Source organism: Temnothorax curvispinosus, unplaced genomic scaffold (assembly GCF_003070985.1).
Source record: "Temnothorax curvispinosus isolate PA1 unplaced genomic scaffold, ASM307098v1 QBEX01003967.1, whole genome shotgun sequence".
NCBI lineage: Eukaryota > Metazoa > Arthropoda > Insecta > Hymenoptera > Formicidae > Temnothorax > Temnothorax curvispinosus.
In genome coordinates this window covers 19533-39223 of record NW_020213747.1, presented here as the reverse complement: position 1 = coordinate 39223, position 19691 = coordinate 19533, and the positions used below count along the sequence as shown (strand labels likewise).

At 45.1% G+C, this 19691-nt stretch overlaps 2 protein-coding genes across 4 annotated transcripts; one reads left to right on the top strand and one right to left on the bottom strand.

The window, feature by feature from the left end:
* The first annotated feature begins 80 nt into the window (after nt 1-80).
* On the top strand, nt 81-6321 carry LOC112453057 (leukocyte receptor cluster member 8 homolog). 2 transcript variants are annotated; one of them, XM_025013602.1, is made up of 6 exons: nt 81-250; nt 1053-1489; nt 1891-3101; nt 3265-3598; nt 3687-3894; nt 4581-6321. In XM_025013602.1, the coding sequence occupies exons 1-6, from the start codon at nt 81-83 to the stop codon at nt 4741-4743; spliced, it is 2523 nt and encodes an 840-aa protein (XP_024869370.1). In that variant the 3' UTR covers nt 4744-6321. The 2 variants fall into 2 exon arrangements, with proteins under 2 accessions (XP_024869370.1, XP_024869371.1); XM_025013603.1 differs by lacking the exon at nt 81-250 and adding an exon at nt 398-503.
* LOC112453058 (cAMP-dependent protein kinase type I regulatory subunit) lies at nt 6295-18466 on the bottom strand. 2 transcript variants are annotated; one of them, XM_025013604.1, is made up of 5 exons: nt 18287-18466; nt 9075-9384; nt 8700-8966; nt 8279-8482; nt 6295-7991 (listed from the first exon to the last, which is right to left on the bottom strand). In XM_025013604.1, the coding sequence occupies exons 1-5, from the start codon at nt 18449-18451 to the stop codon at nt 7819-7821; spliced, it is 1119 nt and encodes a 372-aa protein (XP_024869372.1). In that variant the 5' UTR covers nt 18452-18466; the 3' UTR covers nt 6295-7818. The 2 variants fall into 2 exon arrangements, with proteins under 2 accessions (XP_024869372.1, XP_024869373.1); XM_025013605.1 differs by lacking the exon at nt 18287-18466 and adding an exon at nt 12962-13460.
* Nucleotides 18467-19691: the final 1225 nt, after the last annotated feature.

Here is a 19691-nt window from a genome sequence, read left to right as displayed (position 1 = left end):
ATCCGCGACGCGCCACGAGTAGGGAGGGGGAGGCAGGCGGCCATCTCTCCCAGCAATTCTGATATTTTTTATTCCACGGTATGTCAGAAGGCGAGGCGTTGTCGCAGAAGAAGCAGCAACAGCAGCAGCCGTTTCATCCGCAGCAACAGCAGCAGCAGCAGCAACCGCCGATCGGAGCGGGTCCGATGGCGAATATGGCGTGGCAGTACCCGCCGAACAATATGCACAATATGTTCCCACCGTACCCAGGGTGAGTCGCGGCGTCGGAGTAACGATATGTCAACGGAGCAACAATGGAGTCGGCCATTTCGGTGGCGCGACGGCTTCTCGAAGTTGCTCGAAGTGTCTCATGGTCGGATTTACGTCCGCCAGACTCTCTCGCGGCTTCACTTTCGCGATCGCGATATACGATCTCGCTTTTATAATCTGGAGTTGGATTCGCCGAAGTTGCTCGTTCGACGAACGTAACGCGAGAGGCCTGATATGCGCGTCTATCCGTATATGTATGTATGTGCGGGATGATTCATGTGGAGATCGCGTCATACACAAAGTTCGAGCTTAGCTTGTCTCTGATCCTCTCTCTTTTTAGACGAGACTTTAATCGAGTAAGATTTGTCAGTGGGATACTCGTCCCTTCAAGAGTACGACGAATGTCATATTAACGAGGCAGATTCCGAGGGGACGCGCAGTTTCGCAATCTAAGATGAATTGTCTTGTACATACATGCGCGAGCGACGTTTGTCGCGACCTAATTCTTCGTATGAACGCGAGCCGAGATTTCGCTTTAATTGGTTTTAATGTTGCTGACATTGCTGTATCGCTGATACGATAATGATTACTTTTTGGTTATGTTTCACACTCTAATTGTCTAACTTATTGCATTTGTGTATAACAGTTCAGTAAGTTCTTGGAAAAAGAACACAGACGGGCTATTTGGACTTGCAGTAATTTTCTGTATTTGATAATATTTATAACAAAATTATTTGCCAATATTACAGAATTGTTATAAAATGAAGTTCGCAAATACTAATTTTTGCAATCTCTTCTTGCAGCCAAATGTACGGCCAAGGATACGGCCAAGGTGTGCCGCATCAAGGACAGATGTTTAACTATTATCACATGATGCCAGGATACGGTCAGACTTTTAATCCTCAACAGATGCAACAGCATCAACAGCATCAACAGCACCAACAGCAGCAGCAGCAGCAACAACAGCAGCAGCAACAGCAGCAGCAGCCGCAGCAACAACAGCAGCAGCAGGGAAATAATCAGACAAAGCAGCAGTTACATCAACAACCTCCTATACCTGGTACTCCAATGCCTCTGGATGACGAATCTGATCTTCCACCATTGCCGCCAGGTCCACCACCAGCAGTTCAACCTAATCAACAACATAACAATCATGTACAGCAACAGTCGATGGCTTATTCAGGATTGATGTACAATTCATTCCCCTATAACTGGAATGGAATGCATAATGAAACTTCTCGTAAGTATCGCTTATGTTTTTTGTTATAAACAGAGATGGGCGAAGAATTGCTGTTGCAACAAGAGGAAAATCGATGCACGTTGTTAAGTAATTTTATTATTAAAAGTTACATGTTTTATATTATATGTAATACACTAATTTTTTACAATTAGTAATAAAAATAACGATATGGATTTTTATAAGAGAATATAAATTGAAAAAATCTGGATATATAAAAACTAACGAAGAACGCGTCCAAGAAAATTCTTTCATTGTTGAGCGTTCCTTTTTTTGTTTTGAAAGTTTGTTTACATTAGTGTATGATTTAACTCGTCAATATTTACTGTTGCCGTGGGTATACTTCCCCCATCCCTATGTACAGTTTGAATGTGTAGCTCTAAAACAGTATTAATTCTTTACAGAATATAATGGTCAGAATACAATCCGTTTCAACTTACCTAACAAGAAAACGGGTCTCGGATACACGCCATCCGGCAATAGCGGCGCCGCGAAGAAAAAGCGTAAGCGGAACAAAAATTTAGCAGCTCAATTCAACAATAGCTTTCAGGGAAATGCTCCGACTACCGGGCCCTTCATGCCGAATGGACCTAACGCAAAGTCCGCGGAACTACCACCGCTACCTCCCGCGCAATCCGAAGTGGCGGCCCCTCCGCCGCCAAGCGAGGAGCCTCCTAATCCTGTCGTGCCGGTCACCACGGCTGTCAGCAACGCGGCTACCAGTACCGGTACTGTTCCCACCATTGCCCACAGCCCAGTCGGAGACTGGCCCGACAGTTTGAAGAATTATGTGAACCGATGCTACGAGAAGTGTAAGACGGCGGTCGATAAGGATCAGGTTGAGATTATATTGAAGGGCAAAATCACCCGCGCCGCGAACGACGGCTCGCTCTGGGTGAAGGACTGGGATAAGGAACCTCTGCCCAGCATCCACAGCGAACGTATGACCATGACGATCAAGCCTTCGAAGCCGGCGTTAAAGCTGGCGAATCCTCTGGCGAGCCCACTGGTCAATGCACAGGGAGGCCTGCGCAAGCCCGGCCTTTCCAGCTCACTCGGGGCTCGGCTTGGCGCGCGTCTCTCTGTGACACACAGCAGGCGGTCGAGGACGAGGTCGAGGTCGAGGTCTAGATCGAGGTCAAGATCCAGATCCAAATCGAGGTCGCGATCCCGTTCGCGGTCGCGGTCGCGCTCACGCTCGAGGTCGAGGTCGACGCGTTCGCGTACGCGTAGCCCGCCGTCGCGCAGGTACAACAGGCGCAGCACGTCCTCGTCGTCGAACATTAGCGATCGGGAGCACGATTACAAGGCGCCCAAAGTGAAAAAATCCGCGCGCAACAACAAGGCGAATCACGGCAACAAGAAGTCCAAGAAGAATAAGCAGGCTAAATCGCATTTCTATTCCGAGTTTGGTTTAGCTACAGGCAACGCGGACGAGCTGGGAACCAAGGAGAAGCTGCAGCAGCGCGCCGCCAGATTCAACGGCGGCATTTCCAGGACGGTCGTCAGCAGCGTCATTATCAGAGATGACCCGAACACGGATTTCGACTTTACCGGGCTCCACATCGTCGGCACGTGCAAGGATCTAGAGAAGCCTTACTTGCGTCTCACGTCGGTACGTGGACATTCAAAATTTAAACATTTAAAATATCTCTCATCTACAATTAAGAGAACATAAATTATCTTACTATAAAATTTTAGATGAAATTATTTTATCGCAGTCGTGATGTAACTCGTGTTTATACACTCTCTGACAAAATTATATAATATCGTTGCAGGCTCCTGCCCCTTCTGCAGTTCGACCGGTAAGTGTACTTCAAAATTCTTTGGCTCATGTCAAGAAACGTTGGCTGGCCGATCAGGACTACAGATATGCTTGCGACCAATTAAAATCCATCCGGCAAGATCTTACCGTGCAAGGTATCAGGGACGCGTTTACAGTTCATGTATACGAAACCCACGCCCGTGTAGCTTTAGAACGCGGTGATCACGAGGAATTCAATCAGTGTCAGACACAGCTGAAAATGCTATATCAGGATCTCGATGGTGAGAATCGATGCGAATTCATTGCGTATCGGATTCTCTATTATATCTTCACGAAAAATACTCAAGGTTGGTAACGGAGTTAACAACGCGGGAGAATCCAATATTTGTCTGAAATTACATCCATTAGAATATTTTGCGATGTTTTTGATTTCAGATTTAACGACAATTTTAGCGGCACTTTCGACAGAAGATAAAAACGACGAGTGCATACAGCATGCGTTGAAAATACGATCGGCTTGGTGGTTGGGTAACTTCCATGCTTTTTTCAAACTGTATAGGACGGCGCCGCGTATGTCCGCCTTCTTGATGGACTGGTTTGTCGCGAGAGAGCGAAAGAAGGCGTTGAAATTCATGATAAAGTCGTACGTATTAAATCTTACTGTTACTATTATGTAGATATGTGTTTAAATTTAATCTTTAATGTTGAAATTGTGCTTTCCATTGAAGGGTTGTATTTTTTTTGTTGGTAAAAGTAATTTGTATTGATTTTAACTAATAAGTTCAATTTTGCTTTCAAATTTTGTTCAATTTTGGATAATAATTGCCTATAAACTCACAACATATGCTATTCTTTTCTCATGAAAATAATGTAATAGTAAGTGTACAATCCCTCAATTTATTGTTTAGACAGAAATTTCGTTCTCAGGTGATTCGGAGAACAGCTTGTTTTTTTATTAGTAAATGCAAGCATACGTTTTATACGTTTTTGCTCGGTATTATTGCATTTGTTTTCTAAAAATAAATTCTTTTCTGAATTACGATTTATCATAATAATTAAAAAAGTATATCGAAATTCAATCGGTATACTTTTATCGAGTTGATTTCTCTAAATATCTAATCCAATTCCAGCGTCATGTTTTCAACAAATGATACCTTCATGAAGAAACATAGGATCATATGTACTATAATTGCAGATTTCTGTTACAGGACGTCGTAGCCGAAAATTAATTGCATATTTAATTGTTTATTTTTCTGTTTTATGTATATTCACTATCAATATCACCGTATGCGGCCATTATCTAACGTTTGCATTTCTTCTGCTGTTTAGCTACCGGCAAAATTTGGCGGTTCATTTCGTCGTAGCGGAATTGGCCTTTGAGTCTTTGGACAAGTTTAATGAATTTGTCAGCGAGTTCGGCTTGGTTTACGCTGATCTCGCTCGACAGCAAATCGACTGCAAGGCAAGCAGTGGTAGTCTAGGTGGTTGGTAGAAGGCAACGTTACTCTACTGTCCTACCTTTACCCCTTGTGGCGGCAGATATTTTTACATGCGAGAAAGAAGGGCCACACACACACATACACGCATATATATACACATACATATACACACGCGTACATGCATAAATCTCATGTGTGTCGTACTACGTGTATATGCATATGTTTCCGGCATATGTGCGCTTGTGTGACTCATATGCATATATACATATTCAGATAGATATTTCCATTCCGCTGGGGTTACGCATATTTCCGTAAATTTCCCTCGCTCTCGGAAGCCCCCGTGTGTGCTGGCTCTACCTCTCGCAAAACGATCTTCAGATCATCATCCCACGGCGGTGACGCACAGTTTTATCCACCGTCGGGTGCAAAATCGAAAGCTTGGGACTTCGACTACAGCTTCGACTGTGAATTTGTACATACACGCTCCCTCGTTCGGTTCCCCCGCGCGCAATTGTACATAATCGCAAGAGGACGTATATGCGGGAATCTCTGGAAATTATACAAAAATCCGGACGGATGGTCGTTTCCGTTCATTCGGCGCTACCTCACTAAACAAAAAATTAGATGAGAAAAAAGCTCGTTATATATCATCGAGGATCATATTCACAACGCAAACGGTACAATCTGTGGTCTTCGTGCAATAGAAAAAAAAGCTCATCTTTCGTTAGTTCTCAACTCGGGACGATTCGTCGACCAGACGACCGCTCTCTCCTTTTCAATCGTTCGTAGCGTGACGCGCATGAACGCTTCACTGCCACGGTGCTCGATCGATTTTCCAAGTGTTCCTTTAAGTATTACTACACGAAAAACAACCCGTAGCTGCCCCAGCCGAGCCGCAACGCAAGCTTCTCTCGCTTCGAGGGGAGGAGTTCTTCGAAGAGAACGCGGATAAAGGATTTCGTTTCACGAATTCGGAGACATGAGTCGCGTTTGAGAGGACACTGGCGGTGACTGTACGTTATGCCGCTTGTACTCGAGAGACTATCTTCTCGGTCAATGATGAACAGAGCGTTCCTGGTCGCGACAAAGGGTCATTTCCCGGACAAGCCCGGGAGAAAAGCCGGGGTAGATCAGGCGGAGGGAAGAAGGAAGAAGAAGTGGCAGGATCGTTTTTCTCCGGGAACATCGTTACTCGTGGATGAACCACATCCGAAGACGTCTGGGTTTGGGGACGAAGACAGAAGACCGAAGATCAAGGGGGAAAGGATCATCTTCACTGCATACCTTGCGCGACGAGTGGGCGCATCACCATCGGTTCTCTTCTCATCGTGTGCCGAGTGATCCTTGTAATTTAATTTTAATAAGTGTCTATGCGCCGCGCGCGACGCGACGATGCTCCTCTCGACGTTAGAGTCCCCCTTTCCCCCCTATTTCTCGTTGGATTCCCTAGGTGGTCGAGGTCCTCCCGTTTTCTCTCGCATTCGCGCACGTACGTTCGTTCACTTGCTCGCTCGCGCGCGCGCATGGAATGTGCATCAGCCGCATTACACGGATTCGGAGAGGGAAAATGATTTCATTGTACCATACTTGATCCGAATACGATGTTGTGCATAATAAATTATTTAATTTTCTGACGTTGTACCTCATTTTTTTGTCTCGCTTGTCGTACTATAAACCTAGCGCACTCTTTTTTTAGAGGAGACATAGATTGCGACTCGTTTTGCCTCGACTTCGCCTCGATGATGCTTCACTTAATAATAAATACCACGGTCGACGGGCTTCTCGGCGTCCTCAATTGCAAATCGCGACCGACATTTACGTTGTCGTTGCTAATTATGTATATGTATATCTATATATACCGATTCGCGCGATCGGTAGATAAAATAATTTAAATGTTAAATAATTTAACAATCCATGATACAACATAGAACATTTAAAGTATATAACAGTAAACGAGAAAACGTCACTTTCAACGCCGATCCTCTCACTGCTGGATAATATTTACGGCTCCTGGCTCGTCACTGTAGCTACATCGGTATCGGATTACATCAGAAGCGTAATACTCGTACGTGTTTTATACAATATGTTTACAATGAAAGAAGCCAGTTCTTTTTTCTTATCGCTACTTCTACTCGACAGAATAGGCTTGTGAAATTCGTTAAAGACTTTGGTTCGAAAATTAAAAGCTACTTAGTTCAATTGAGATCCATTTCCATTCAAAATTTAAAATATACATGTAGATTGAATTATTCATCATTACAGACTTTTCGGGATATTTTACCAATCTATTCCATCAAACAGGAGCGGCAATTTGTACGATTTTTTTTTCGCTTCTGATGTAATAGAAGCCTTGAAAATGGCTTTCGAATAATTTAAATTGGTTCGATCACGTTTCATGTAGTAACACGAGCTAAGCGTCTGCGTCTTCGACGTAGACCCCATGTCGGGATGCGGTTCCAAAAACCACGTCGGGACACACGTTCAGCTTCGATCAAAAATCTCTACAATGCTCTCGAGATGTATGCAACGTGCCATTAACCGGATTAACCCGTTAGCGTCCTTAAGCGAAAAGGGACATGGTCTCGCAAATAAGAAACCTGTCCTCTATAACTCACCGCTAGTATCCGGCGCTTCGCGGTTTTTTTTTTCAGATTCGATAAATTTCTGTTTTAAAAATAGATTCTCAGCCCCTCGAAAAAGGTCAGACGTTAACGGATTAATAATTTCTCGCGCACGTGAGAATCTCACACGAGTAGGAACAGATCGCGCGGAAGAGATCAACGTCAATATGAATTCGCGTGCGCGTCGGCATCGAGTCGCGAGCTACACAGTGCGTAAATAGCCTTACGGTAAATATAATTAACAGCGTCTCTCTAACGATTCCGTTTGTGTGTGATTTTGTGTGTATGTGTGTGTGTGTGTGTATGCGTGTCACATCTGATTGATAGCTGACGTAATACATTAATTCACTTATATATAAATATTAATCAAATAAAAAAAAGATTTAACTATGGTACGGCGAAATAACGTAGCCCTCGGAGGAAATGAAGTCGGGGATGATTCGGCAGCGTTGACTGCGATGACGGGTTTGGAGAGGAAAGAGGAGGGAGGATGCAGATGGTGTCCGTTTAAACGGAGAGGGACACGAAGCTGTTATACTGGGTGATGTTGCGTTTCAGAATGTCGGCGCACGGACCTAAGACCCGCTCGAACCGCGCCCGATCCAGTTTCACACACTTCAACGGACCCCTGGCCACCACGGTCGCCGCTCGGGGCCTGTCCAGCAGTAGCGCTATTTCCCCTGTATCAGAAAAAAAAGTTCCCGTCGTTGAACGAGCTCTTCCAATTCTCTTTCGCGCCAAATTAATTGCGCAACATAAAATTAAGTTTCATAGATAATTAATTGAGGAATTAAATTTAATGATTAGATTGTTTTAACGTCAATCATTAGCTATTAGTAAAAATTTATAAATTCTAACGCTTTTCTGAAATATTAGGTATTATCTTGCTAATAAGACAACTGTATAAGACATGCTAGCTTCTCTATTTTGTAATCAATGAAAATTATTACTCCGAGTTTGATATTACCGAAATAATCCGATGGCCCTAAACGGCCGACCTCCGCGGGTTCGTCCCCTTCCGAACGTTGCTGAAGGACCACCGCCGTACCCTCGACGATTATATAAAAATCTTCCCCCGGTTCGCCCTGTCGGACTATCGTTTCACCGTCGTCGAACGCTACCGGCTCCAGAGCGTCTGCCACTGTGAGTCTCTCCCATTTATCCAAGGATTCTGCAAAGTGCGTCGTAAATATCACAGTCCTTCCCATTTTATCTCCCTATCTATTCTAACAGTCTCATAAATCTTACAAGGATCACTTCAACTTTGTGTATAGAGTAACAAGACTCTGTTATTCTCAGAATTTTGATAAAAGATATTACGATTGATTTATACGAGCGAAAAGTGGAGCAGTAATGCTCCAGGGAATCAAGATTCCAAGCGAACTCACCCAATATTGAAACCCTGGATAAGAACTCCTCGTACATTTTCCTTTTCCTTATAGTGGAGCCCATGAGAATTCTGCGGTAGGAATCCCTGTCGATGCCCCAGAGCTTCACGTCGGTCTTCGCTCTGACCGTGGCGGCGCGCGGAGTTCCGTAGATTAGCGCGAGTTCGCCGAAACTCCCACCCTCGCCGATCGTCGTCGCCAGCTCGCCATTAACGAATATTTCGACTTCTCCTTGATCGATCACGTAGAAGTTGTCACCCTCGTCGCCTGGGGAAAATACATAGCGCTCGTTCAATCGGAGAATTGATAACAAACCATAGCAGGATAGGAGCGCAAGACAAGTGCGCTCGATGCACTCGATCAGCGATCACGCACCTTGACGAATGATCGCCTCGCCGGGCAGGAAGGTCACGGGGAACATCGCGTCGAATATGTCGGAGCGCTCGTTCTCGTCCAGGTGCGCGAACAGCACGTTCTTGGCGATGGCCTTGCTCAGGGCAGCCATGGTTTTGTAGTCCTTAGGTACGACCTTCTTCACGTAGCTGGTGGCATCCTCCTCGGAGACCGGCTCCGCTGAGATTCCGCCCCGCCGCCGCGGCACCTGCGGGCCCTGCTGTCCCGCGGGCATGTCCTCCGTGTCCTCGGGACTCGTGGCGATCTGTTGCTTGGCATCGTGAGCCTGTTCCTGTACACGAACGAAGATAAAGTGTTAGTCGACTATGACAGACGAGAGAGATTCTTAACTAAAATGTCAATGTAGATTACGGCTATTCTTCGAATGATAAGATCAAAAATTGTATTATTACATACATCGTGCACTGTCACTCAATTCCACGATAATACGACGTAGAAAACATTCTTACAAAATACAACAATTACATTTGACATATTATCGGTCTACCTATTCCCATTTTTTCTGGTGTAATTAATTGAATCGGTTTTTCAGTCCAGACGGATCAACGATGAAAAGGGAAACTCCTCGGTCATAATTAATACAGTCAATTAATACGGAAGGAAAAAACGACATAACATATTCTTACGAGAATCGGTTATCGATTGGCTTGATAAATAATATAGAAAGCTATCTTGGCAGTGCAGAATGCACAACAAATTAACACGTTCGCTACCTTTAAAAATTCTTCACGCTGAAATACAAGTGTTCTCCTTTTTAATTAATTTTTTGCGACTAATTATCGATGTCTGTCCCCGTCACGAAAAATAGAGCGATGCGTTAAGGTCATCATGTGTTGATGTGCATTCGGGTTTCGGACGAGCACACAAAAATTGCTTAAAAAAAATAGGGCGGAACGCAAATTAATAATTCATTAACCACGCGCGACCCTCGCGGCAGGGCTCTCCGTCTCGCCCGCGGCGTCTATCACGCATATAATTACCGTTAAATTATAAATTATGTAGGTCTTTAGATAAAACCTCGTATTACCGTCGCTTATGTACACGATGCACACCGTCGGGGTGAGAGAGAGAGGCAAGCGAATAATGCCATAGGTCAGTTGGCGTTTTCACGCACGAACGCGCCGTCTCTCTTCGTGGCGAGCACCTCCTCGTCGGCGTGGTGCATCGCGCTAACGAGTATATTCAAATCAGCGCAATTCGCAATTCTCCTCCTTTAATTGCCATGATAATATGCCGGCGCACGCTAACGTTACTCGCATACGAGGAGCCATCGCGATCGTGCGTCTATTTCGGGGTCTTACGAGCCGGGGAACGGGTTCCGAGCGCGACATTTATGCATCACACATACGGTGGCATATAATTAAATTTAAAAAAGGAAATATCTCTTCGTCAAATCGCAATTATGCGCAATTAAAGTTTCTCTGGCAAAAATTAAGATACAATGAAACATATCTGTTATAGCCAATTATTCGTGAGAAACGCGGAAGTGACGCCGGCGCTCTGAGAAAGAAAATGCAGGAAGATTTTAGAGATTCAGAGCGAGATCCTACTTCGACTTCTTGCAATTAATTTGTTCTGCAAGAGGATCTTCGTTAAAACGCTAATTCAGACGTTGGCGCTTTTAATGGGAAAGAAATTCAAGTTTCCAATTTCAAGATAAATTATTCAATGACACCACCGGTGTCATGAATGGCAATTAAGTATCGAAGGGGGCTCGATCGCGATTCACCAACGATCGTCCGACGTTAGCGCGGCTCCGCTAATGAGTCCATAAAACTTGATCCGATAAATCCACGTCGCTCGTCTCCGCAAAGACGCGTCTAGGCGTCCGACATGCGCCTCTGTTGTGCATTAAAAATAGAAGAGCGGAACTCTCCATTTATCGGAATTATCCAACAGATACGCCAGATGAAATCGTATCTTTCAGAAGCGCCGCCGTTCGTTTTTTATCTGTTTACGTTTAAGAGCTCGTTTTACGGACGATCCAAATCGGCGATATAAACGGGATCTTACAATTCAATGCGGCCGAATTGTCAATATATAAATTATGAATTAAGCGGAAACATTATATGTTACTTATACGTTACTTATAAATTTAGATTACGATTGCGCGTGATTTGTAATTAAATTGTCTTATTCCGTCTTCTTATCTTCGAGACCATCGCGTGGCTCATTATTACCGCAGACCGCATCTGCGCGCAGTAATATAATAAATACGCATTATGTCACTGCTATCACAAACAACATACGTAACTGAGGCTTCGAATCGCGGCACGCATTTATTAAATCTGTCAGTTTACTACGCATACCTGGCGCGCGCGCGCGCGCGCTCGCGCTCGTTTTCGGCCCGCAAAAATAGAACGCGTTCTAATTCCGTGGATACAATTCCGATTCCGCAATTCCGTTTTGTGCGTTACACCTCGGCTCGTAAAATTTGTGGCGTGAAATTTTTGTCCCGTTTGACGAATTATCGATTGTCTAAAAATGAGCTTCGGAACGAAGGAGAAATTATGCAGTTCGATAATCGGAGTGAGAGACGCATGCGAGCATGAATAACTGGGTAAACTATGTGTACAACTATGTATAACTATGTGCGCAACTTATATATATAACGCACCGGTATTAGATTCCGCTCAAAGTCATCGGAATCAACGAACAGACGTACGCTCTCTTATACAATCTCCAGTCAATGATGACATATACGTGTACGTGTACATAGTCATCGGCACTCCGCGGCTCCGTAAGCGCGCTACACGCATACATTCCCACATGCACAGCACACGTTCGCGCATCCTTGAGCACACTCCCGACACATGAGAATCTTACTCTCGTCATCTCGGCGCAAGTGTTTTTCAAGCTTACATCTTTTTCGCGGAGTGCGCGAGTGAAAATACTTCAAGGATGCCTAGAAAATATATCCTAAAAAAATAAAAAACGTACTCGGAATACCGAGAAAATAAATTAACAAATATATGTGAGAAAACAAATTCTTGGAAATTCAGTTTAAAATATGAAAAATGTAATTTGTACAGTTTGTATTAGTCATTCCGAGATAACTGGACCGTAAGAATCGTTAATCAGATACGCGACTGATTAACGAGCATTTCTCACATTGATCTTTCCTCTTAAAAGCGCCCTGTTTTTTTTCTCTCTCCTTCTATTTGAAGACGACGTAAAAAGACTGTAAATGTCATACTCTTAGAAAATTACTTTTCGTTGAAGAACCCTTCTCATGCGAACGCGAGCGGCATAGTAAAAGACTACATTGCCATTTACGAGAATCTGCCGCACCGTATGCGAGAAGATGTAAAAGAATACCTGTCGTAATATTTTTTCAAATAAAAAAAGAGTCTTCTTTGACATATTCACTGTTTACACCTATAACTTTTAATGTCACGTCTTTCTTTGACAATAATTGCACGGTCAATCATATAATTTTTTTCATACAGATATAAATTCAATAAATCACTTTTATTTGCTGAGTAATCACTCGATACTTTTTGTGAAATAATAACACATTGTCAGTCAAATCTACATAAAAAACGATAGATGAAAAACTAAAATACAGTTCACCGACAATTACATGATTGATTGACTTCTTAGAACTTGGAAATCTTCCGATTTTCACATGAGAAAATCTTCCTTTTCCGCTTCACTAAATTATGAATTCGTAGATAAAGATCGTTAACTTCTTCCGAGACGCAAAGAGCAAAAGGAAACGCGTAATATTGAAACGCAAAACTCCATCGACGATCAACATTGATCCATGGCTCGAGATCAATCATCACGCGCGCGTAAGTTGGACGATTATGGCCGGCATTCTTCCTCTCTCTCTTTCTTTCTCGTACCTTATTCATCATTCCTCTCGATCCTCCTCCTGTTTCTTCGCTCTCCTTCTCTCCGTCTGCCCCCGTGTTCTTCTGCTTTCCGCTGATGCGGTTTAACACTTATGAAACGGCCGCTTTTCGCGGCAGCGCGTGTCGTAGGTCGGCGATCTCGCGAGTTGTCGCGAACGCACGGGAGAAAGGAGATCGTCTCCGACCGCCGTCGCCACCGCCGTCGTCGTCGTCACACGCGCGATCTCTCCTCGTCGTAGTCGCCGTCGTCCGCCTCCTCCTCTTTCTCCTTCTTCTCTCGCCCGCTTCGCGATTTTATAAGGCCTCGGACGGAATCCAATTAGAGGTCGGAGGCGATCTAGCACGCGCGCGCGTCCCTACGTTTGTCGGCGCGACAGCGTCGGTACGCGTACTGCTGTTACTGCTGCTGCTGCTGGTGCACGTTTGCACGCTCGCTTGCCGCCGGACTCGGCGCCCGCCCGACGATTCCTGGACGGGATGGATGTGCCGCCGAGATGCTGTCTCGTGGTGGTCGGTAAGTAAGGTCTTCCGCTCGCGTTAACGCGCGAACGTAAGCGGCTACGGTGGATCGATCCGCGGCGGCGGCGACGGCGGTGGTGGCAGAGGCGGCGATGGTGGCGGAGGCGGCGAAGGCGGCGGCGATGATGACGGCATTTTTCAAGACCTCGGCTCGTAAAACTGCGGGAGAGCCGTAACACGCAGACTTGTGTGTGGGAAACATGTTTCAGTGACACCGTTACTTCCCGCACCACTTCGCCATCCCGCTACGTACAAGTTTTTATCAGCGGCCAGAGCTGGAGCTGAAGTTAAAGAGCCACAGATTAGAGACATTAGTTCTGTAATCGAGTTGAAATAAAGAGCGCGCGTTGATTTTGTTTATAACGATTATTTTTCTCATCTCTCCTTTCCATCTTCCCCCTTCTTCTATTTTCATATATCCTTAATATACGTTATTTCGTGTTACGTTACCGAGTGCTAAAATCAAAGTCGTTCTCACGCCTCTTACTTCCCGGCTTCACTTTCGTCGATACGTCAATTTGCATCTCTTGGTCCCTGAGATTTTTCACGCGATATTTCGCAAGCCCCCGACGGTATATCATCGTCAAACGGAGACACTTCTGAATATTTTATCGTCATAAATTCAGGCGCCGCGACGCCACCGCCGTTCCTGGCGATGACGTCGGAGGAAGATCGGCGCCGTGACGCACAGGAAGAGGACAATCCCGTCGGCGCGGCGGCTGGATTCCCTCGGTGGCGGCATTCCACATTTTTGTGGACTGCTTTTAACTGCGCTCTTTCTTTCTCTCTCTTTACTTCTCTCCACCTTGGCTGTAAGGTTGCGCCTCGTTATATTTCGAGCGTGCTCTATGTTTAGATCAGCTGCCCCTATATCGCGCTCTCTTTCTCTCTCCTTTTGCGCGCATCGCACATACACACACATACGCACACATAAACACATATATATGTACGCGTACACAATTGCAAGCCCTCTCATCCCTCCCCTCGGTGTCGTTCTCCTTCTTTTTCTTTCCGCTTTCTCTTATTACGCCCTTCCTGTGCGGCCGGAGTACTATAGAGGGTGCTTTACGACCACGCAAACCTGAGCAAAAAATTCGTGCGGTTATTTAAGGTAAAAACTCTTACAGAAGGGTGTGCACCGTTACCTCAATTAATTTTCTAAGCTATCTAAGGTCCAGTTCCACAAACGTCCGGTTAACACTTGTGAAACTGGGCCTAAGAGGTCTACCTCTGCCCCGCACCGGCTCTCGAGAACTCGCATTAGTGGTCGTGAAAAAATAAACTTTTGCAGAGCGACGGCAAATTCCGATTCTCCATCCAATCCTCCGTTTAATTGCTCCCGCTGGACTCCTCGCGGTTTAATCGCGAAGACACTTTACGGCGTTGGTTGTTTGCGCCCTTTATTCCAGTCTCCTTGTGTCCTCGCGTCGTAACTTTCGCTCCCGTGCTTCTCCTATGTGTTTGCGTATTTCAGCCCTCTATTTTCCCCCGATGAGTTTTCCCGCTTCCTCGCGATTATTATTTCCTCCCGCAGGCGTCGTATCTCTTACCGATCCCGAGGGATTTCTATTCCCGGGGGATTTCTATTCTTCCGAGAAATAGATTTCGTGCTCCTTTCTTCTCCAACGTATGCATGTGCAGTCTTCTCTCTCCCTCTCTCTTTTTCTCTCGTACGTATATACTCTAGCACTTTTTGCCGTGTATACGCCGGCACAAGCACGGAAGGCAAACATGCACGCGAGGCGATGATCCGCCGTCCCGCGCCGCGCGTCTTCGCCTTCCGCTCGACGGCACCGTCAGCGCGTTGTGTCGCTGCACCGTCACGTTGACTGACGCGCGCGACACGGAGACGTTCGATCGAAGACACCCTCGCGTGTTCCTAGATCACGTCGGGGCACTGTGGGAACGGAAACGATCATTCCCAGGCGGCTGTTCGAGAAAGACGGAGCAACCCCGTTTAGGCAAAATGTTAACAGTACGCTAGCAGTTTGTTGGCGGAATATTGCGGCAGATCGGTATCAGCTGCCTCCGCGTCCAACTTGTATTTTGCCTACCGATTTTTGACAGTGCACGATGGAACCTGCAGCGGATTGCCGGCAGAAATAGAACCCGTCGTTTTGCGACGATTTAAAGAGGATGTATCATTTAAATGGTTACGAAATGACAGATTCCGCTCGGTTTTTGCAATCAATTTGCCATCATTCATTCATCATGTAACAAATTTGATTGTATTTCTGCTGACATTTGAGTTTACTGAAAAAAAGAGATCTACGATGCTTGTAATTTTTTAAAAGCAAATTAATGAATCGTTTTCCTCGTTGTAAGAGATATACAGATATACACTCGTTTCCCTCGATTTATGCGGAGTATTTGTTCTACGCGGTTGAGAATTGCGTAAATGAAGTCAGTACAAAAAATTTGTAAGAGAAAATATGTTGTAAAAATATTTATTTCACATTTATTTCGCTCTACTTGCACGAAGTGAAGAAAAGTAAATTTGTTATCACTTGTGTAGATAAGCTCGCACACACAATTCAACCAAAAAAGATTAAAATACACCCAACTCTCTTTTTACACGTTTTTTTTGCGCGATTTTTTTCCAGCAACGCGATTTCTTCTTCCGCGGAACGTATCTAATGTGTAAAAAAACAGTTGGATGTAATATAATATGAATACAATCCAGTAAAAACTTTTCGACTCACTGATCGATATATAATAATTTCAATAAATACCAAAGAAAGATATATTTTCTGACTGCGTATAAAAGTATTGTGTAAATAAAGAGGGAGAGAGATTATTTACAGCGTAAATCGAAGAATGAGTGTAATCGAAAATGTCCCAAGGAACTCGAAACGAAACGAAAGAGAGAGAAAGAGAGAACGAACGCCCGCGAAAAATATATTTAAGATATCGACGAGATCACCGCGGAAGGGAATTAAACGTCACCTTGACGAAACTCCCTTTACTCATATCGATTCTCCTCGCAGCGGCGAAATACCTCGTCGCCGTATTTCGCTTCCCGCTTCGGTATAGCGGCCTTCGGCCTACGCGCGGCTTGGTAAACATACTACTATATCGCTGAGGGAAACGCGAAATGTCGCGGCCATGCTCGGTCAATCCAACGGGCCAAAAGAAAAATCCTTTGATTCCTCGTGCACTCGCCCCCGTGGCCGCTGCTCCTCGACGGGGACGATTCCGCGTGAGCTGTTCGCGCGGCATCTTCTTATTTTATGCCCGGTTTCTTCACCGTCGGATAACTTTATCCTTAGGATAAACTCACTCTTCATCTCTTTCTAACCTAACTCTTAGATTTCTCTTAGAACTCTTTAACCTAAGGATAAAGTTATCCAACAGTGAAGAAACCGGGCATTAGACGGCCGTCGATCTTGCGCTCGCTCCGCGCGAGCCTTCGATTTCCGCTTCCGAGCGACACGCGTCGCGTTCCCCGCTTGCTGCGTGGGTGGCCGCTTAACGTAATTACTCCCGTCGCTAGCGTTAAATGGGAAAGGTAACGGCGGCGAAAGGTCTCGGGAGGGAGGGCCCTGCGGGAAGGAACCGCGTCAAGGATCACGCCGGAGCGAGGATACGGCTCGCCGATAAATCAGCTACGCTGATCGACGTAATCTCGTTTACGAGAAGACGTCCGGCCTTTAGCAAATCCACTTATCTAATCGCAAGGATGAACCTGGAAGAATATACCTTGGGAAAAATAATCGCGTTAATTAAACGGAAATCTTTCTTCAGGGCGATACTCACTTTGCTCCTTCGCGATGAAGATGTTACGTATTTCGTACATATTCCGTCTTTCTCGTGCGAATTTCGTTTCATTATTAATTTAAGGCCATTTTCTTGCCTCCGAAGCTCCGTTTAGAAAAATATCTTGGAGGAGCGGAGAGTCCATTGCGATATATATAAACTTAAATTTATCATCCACGTCGGCACGCCGGGCACCTGCCGTGACGACCGTACGAGTTGAAGCCAACTGCTGCAGATGACAGCATCTGTCGCGCGCGTATCCCACGACGATGCTGTCGTTGATCATCAAACCATCTCGACGCATCATCAATCTCGTGAAATGACAAGCCAAATATTTCTCACGAAAACGTTTCTTCGCGCGTTGCAAAACGCTGTTAAAGAGGACCCTGGACCCTGAACGTTGTCGACGAGTCGCGATAATTATCTACGACTCGTCGAGATAATGCGACGCGTCTCCCCGACGGAGGAAAACGCTCCGATTACAATGTTTACCTAGCAAAGCGGTAAAGCTCCGATAACGACGCTTCCTCCGAGCGTAAATCAATCTCTTAATCGCAATTAATTCCTGCGTTCGCTGCGCAATCATCGGGCAATGAGCGAGAAACCAGAGAAACCTTGATACACAAACGCAGCAGCTTCTCGCACACGCTGCAGGGAACTGCGAGCGAGGAGGACTGCTTTCGAGAGTAACGTCCTTCGCACGATGAACCCGCAATATCGGTAAAGCTCACGAGAATCTGAGAAAAATTTAAAAAAATGTAGTTCGAGAAAGTGGGGAAGACACTTCGAGAACCAGGATCGTCCCTGATCACGTGTGTCACGTCTCGTCGTCGCACCCCGACACGAGTGAGGTTATGTCGCGGAAAACCTCGGCCCCTCGTCGAAGATAACCTCGCGACGTCGGTTTTCCCGAGGAAAGTCGTGAACGTGAAAATTCGCGGCGTATATCCGTCTCTCTCTCTCTTTCTCTCACTCTCTCTCTCTCTCTCTTCCTCTCCCGTGGTCAGGTTAATCGCGGCACGACAGCGAGGTTTTACGTACCCTTTCCAGCTTCTGGAAGTACTCCCGCAGGAAGGAGATCGGGTTCTCGGGCCGGCCCACGCACAGTTGCACTATACAGTCTTTCAGGACCTGTTGGATATTGTGTCTCTGCACGTATTCCTCGCACTCGCGTAAGCTCTGCTCCTCCTCGAGATTCGCCGCCATATTGATGATGCACGGCGCGCCGCTTTATCGGCGATACCTCGCGTCGTCCGCCCCGCGCACCCCGCCTGCTCCGCGCGCGGCGCGCGATCTCTCGCGCTCTCGTGATTTTCCCGCGGCGACCCGCCGAGGATATTCCCTGACCCTGGCTGTTCCTGACACGCTGAAAATACCCGATGAATATTGCGTTCCTTCGAACATCGAACATCGAGTTTTCGAAGGAAGAGGAAGCGAAGGGAAATTTTAGACGCGGAATTCGCGTGTAGTCTTTTGTCGTCGAAAATCGAATTATTTATTGGCACGCGAATCGATAATTTAATCAGTTGAAGTTGGCCGATTTTACGGATTCTCGCGATTCACGGAAAGTTATCAGAAAAAGATACAATTTATGTGAATATAATATAGATAAAGAGATATTTGAATTTCTATGGATATATTGTACAAAGTTGAGTAATGAAAAAGTTCATTATCTTAACTACTGATTGGAATTGAAATTGGATTGAAATTTAATCAATCGGAATGAAGAAAACTCTAACAACTTCAAGTTTAGTGAACTTTGCTCTAATTGGTTCAAATTTCAATCCAATCCCAATCCCAATCCGCAGTCTGATCACGGGATTAAATCTTATCTTCTCTTCAAACTTGTAAAATTGTTATTCTCATATTTTTATTTAAGGTGATCCTAGAGCTGCCTGTAATACCTACACTCGTTTTTAACAATATTTGCTTCGTATAAAAATTCTACAGCTTGATGTTACAAAATGAGGGTGCAGGTCCATTCAGTAGACATCAAGGAATATCATACCGTTTGTAGAATTAGGCTGAGACTTCAAACAAAAAAGTTAAAACGAAAAGTACGATTACGTAAACGTAATGTAGGTACGTTCATTCCTAATTCTACAAACGGTATGATATTCCTTGATGTCTACTAAATGGACCTGCACCCTCATTTTGTAACATCAAGTTGTAGAATTTTTATACGAAGCAAATATTGTTAAAAACGAGTGTAGGTATTACAGACAGCTTTAGCATCCCCTTAAGCATTTTATTCTGTGTCTTTCGTTGATGTTAAGCAAAAACATATTCGATCAGCCGTCAGCAGATACGAACTGCGTCTCCACATTCAGCTCACCTAGGGGCGGCACATAAAGAGATCTTTTTAAATCCCGTTTTACAAATCTCGAATAAATAAATAAATAAAAAGATCTCGGGGCGAGAAACTGCCGATTTTAAGTCGCGTTTC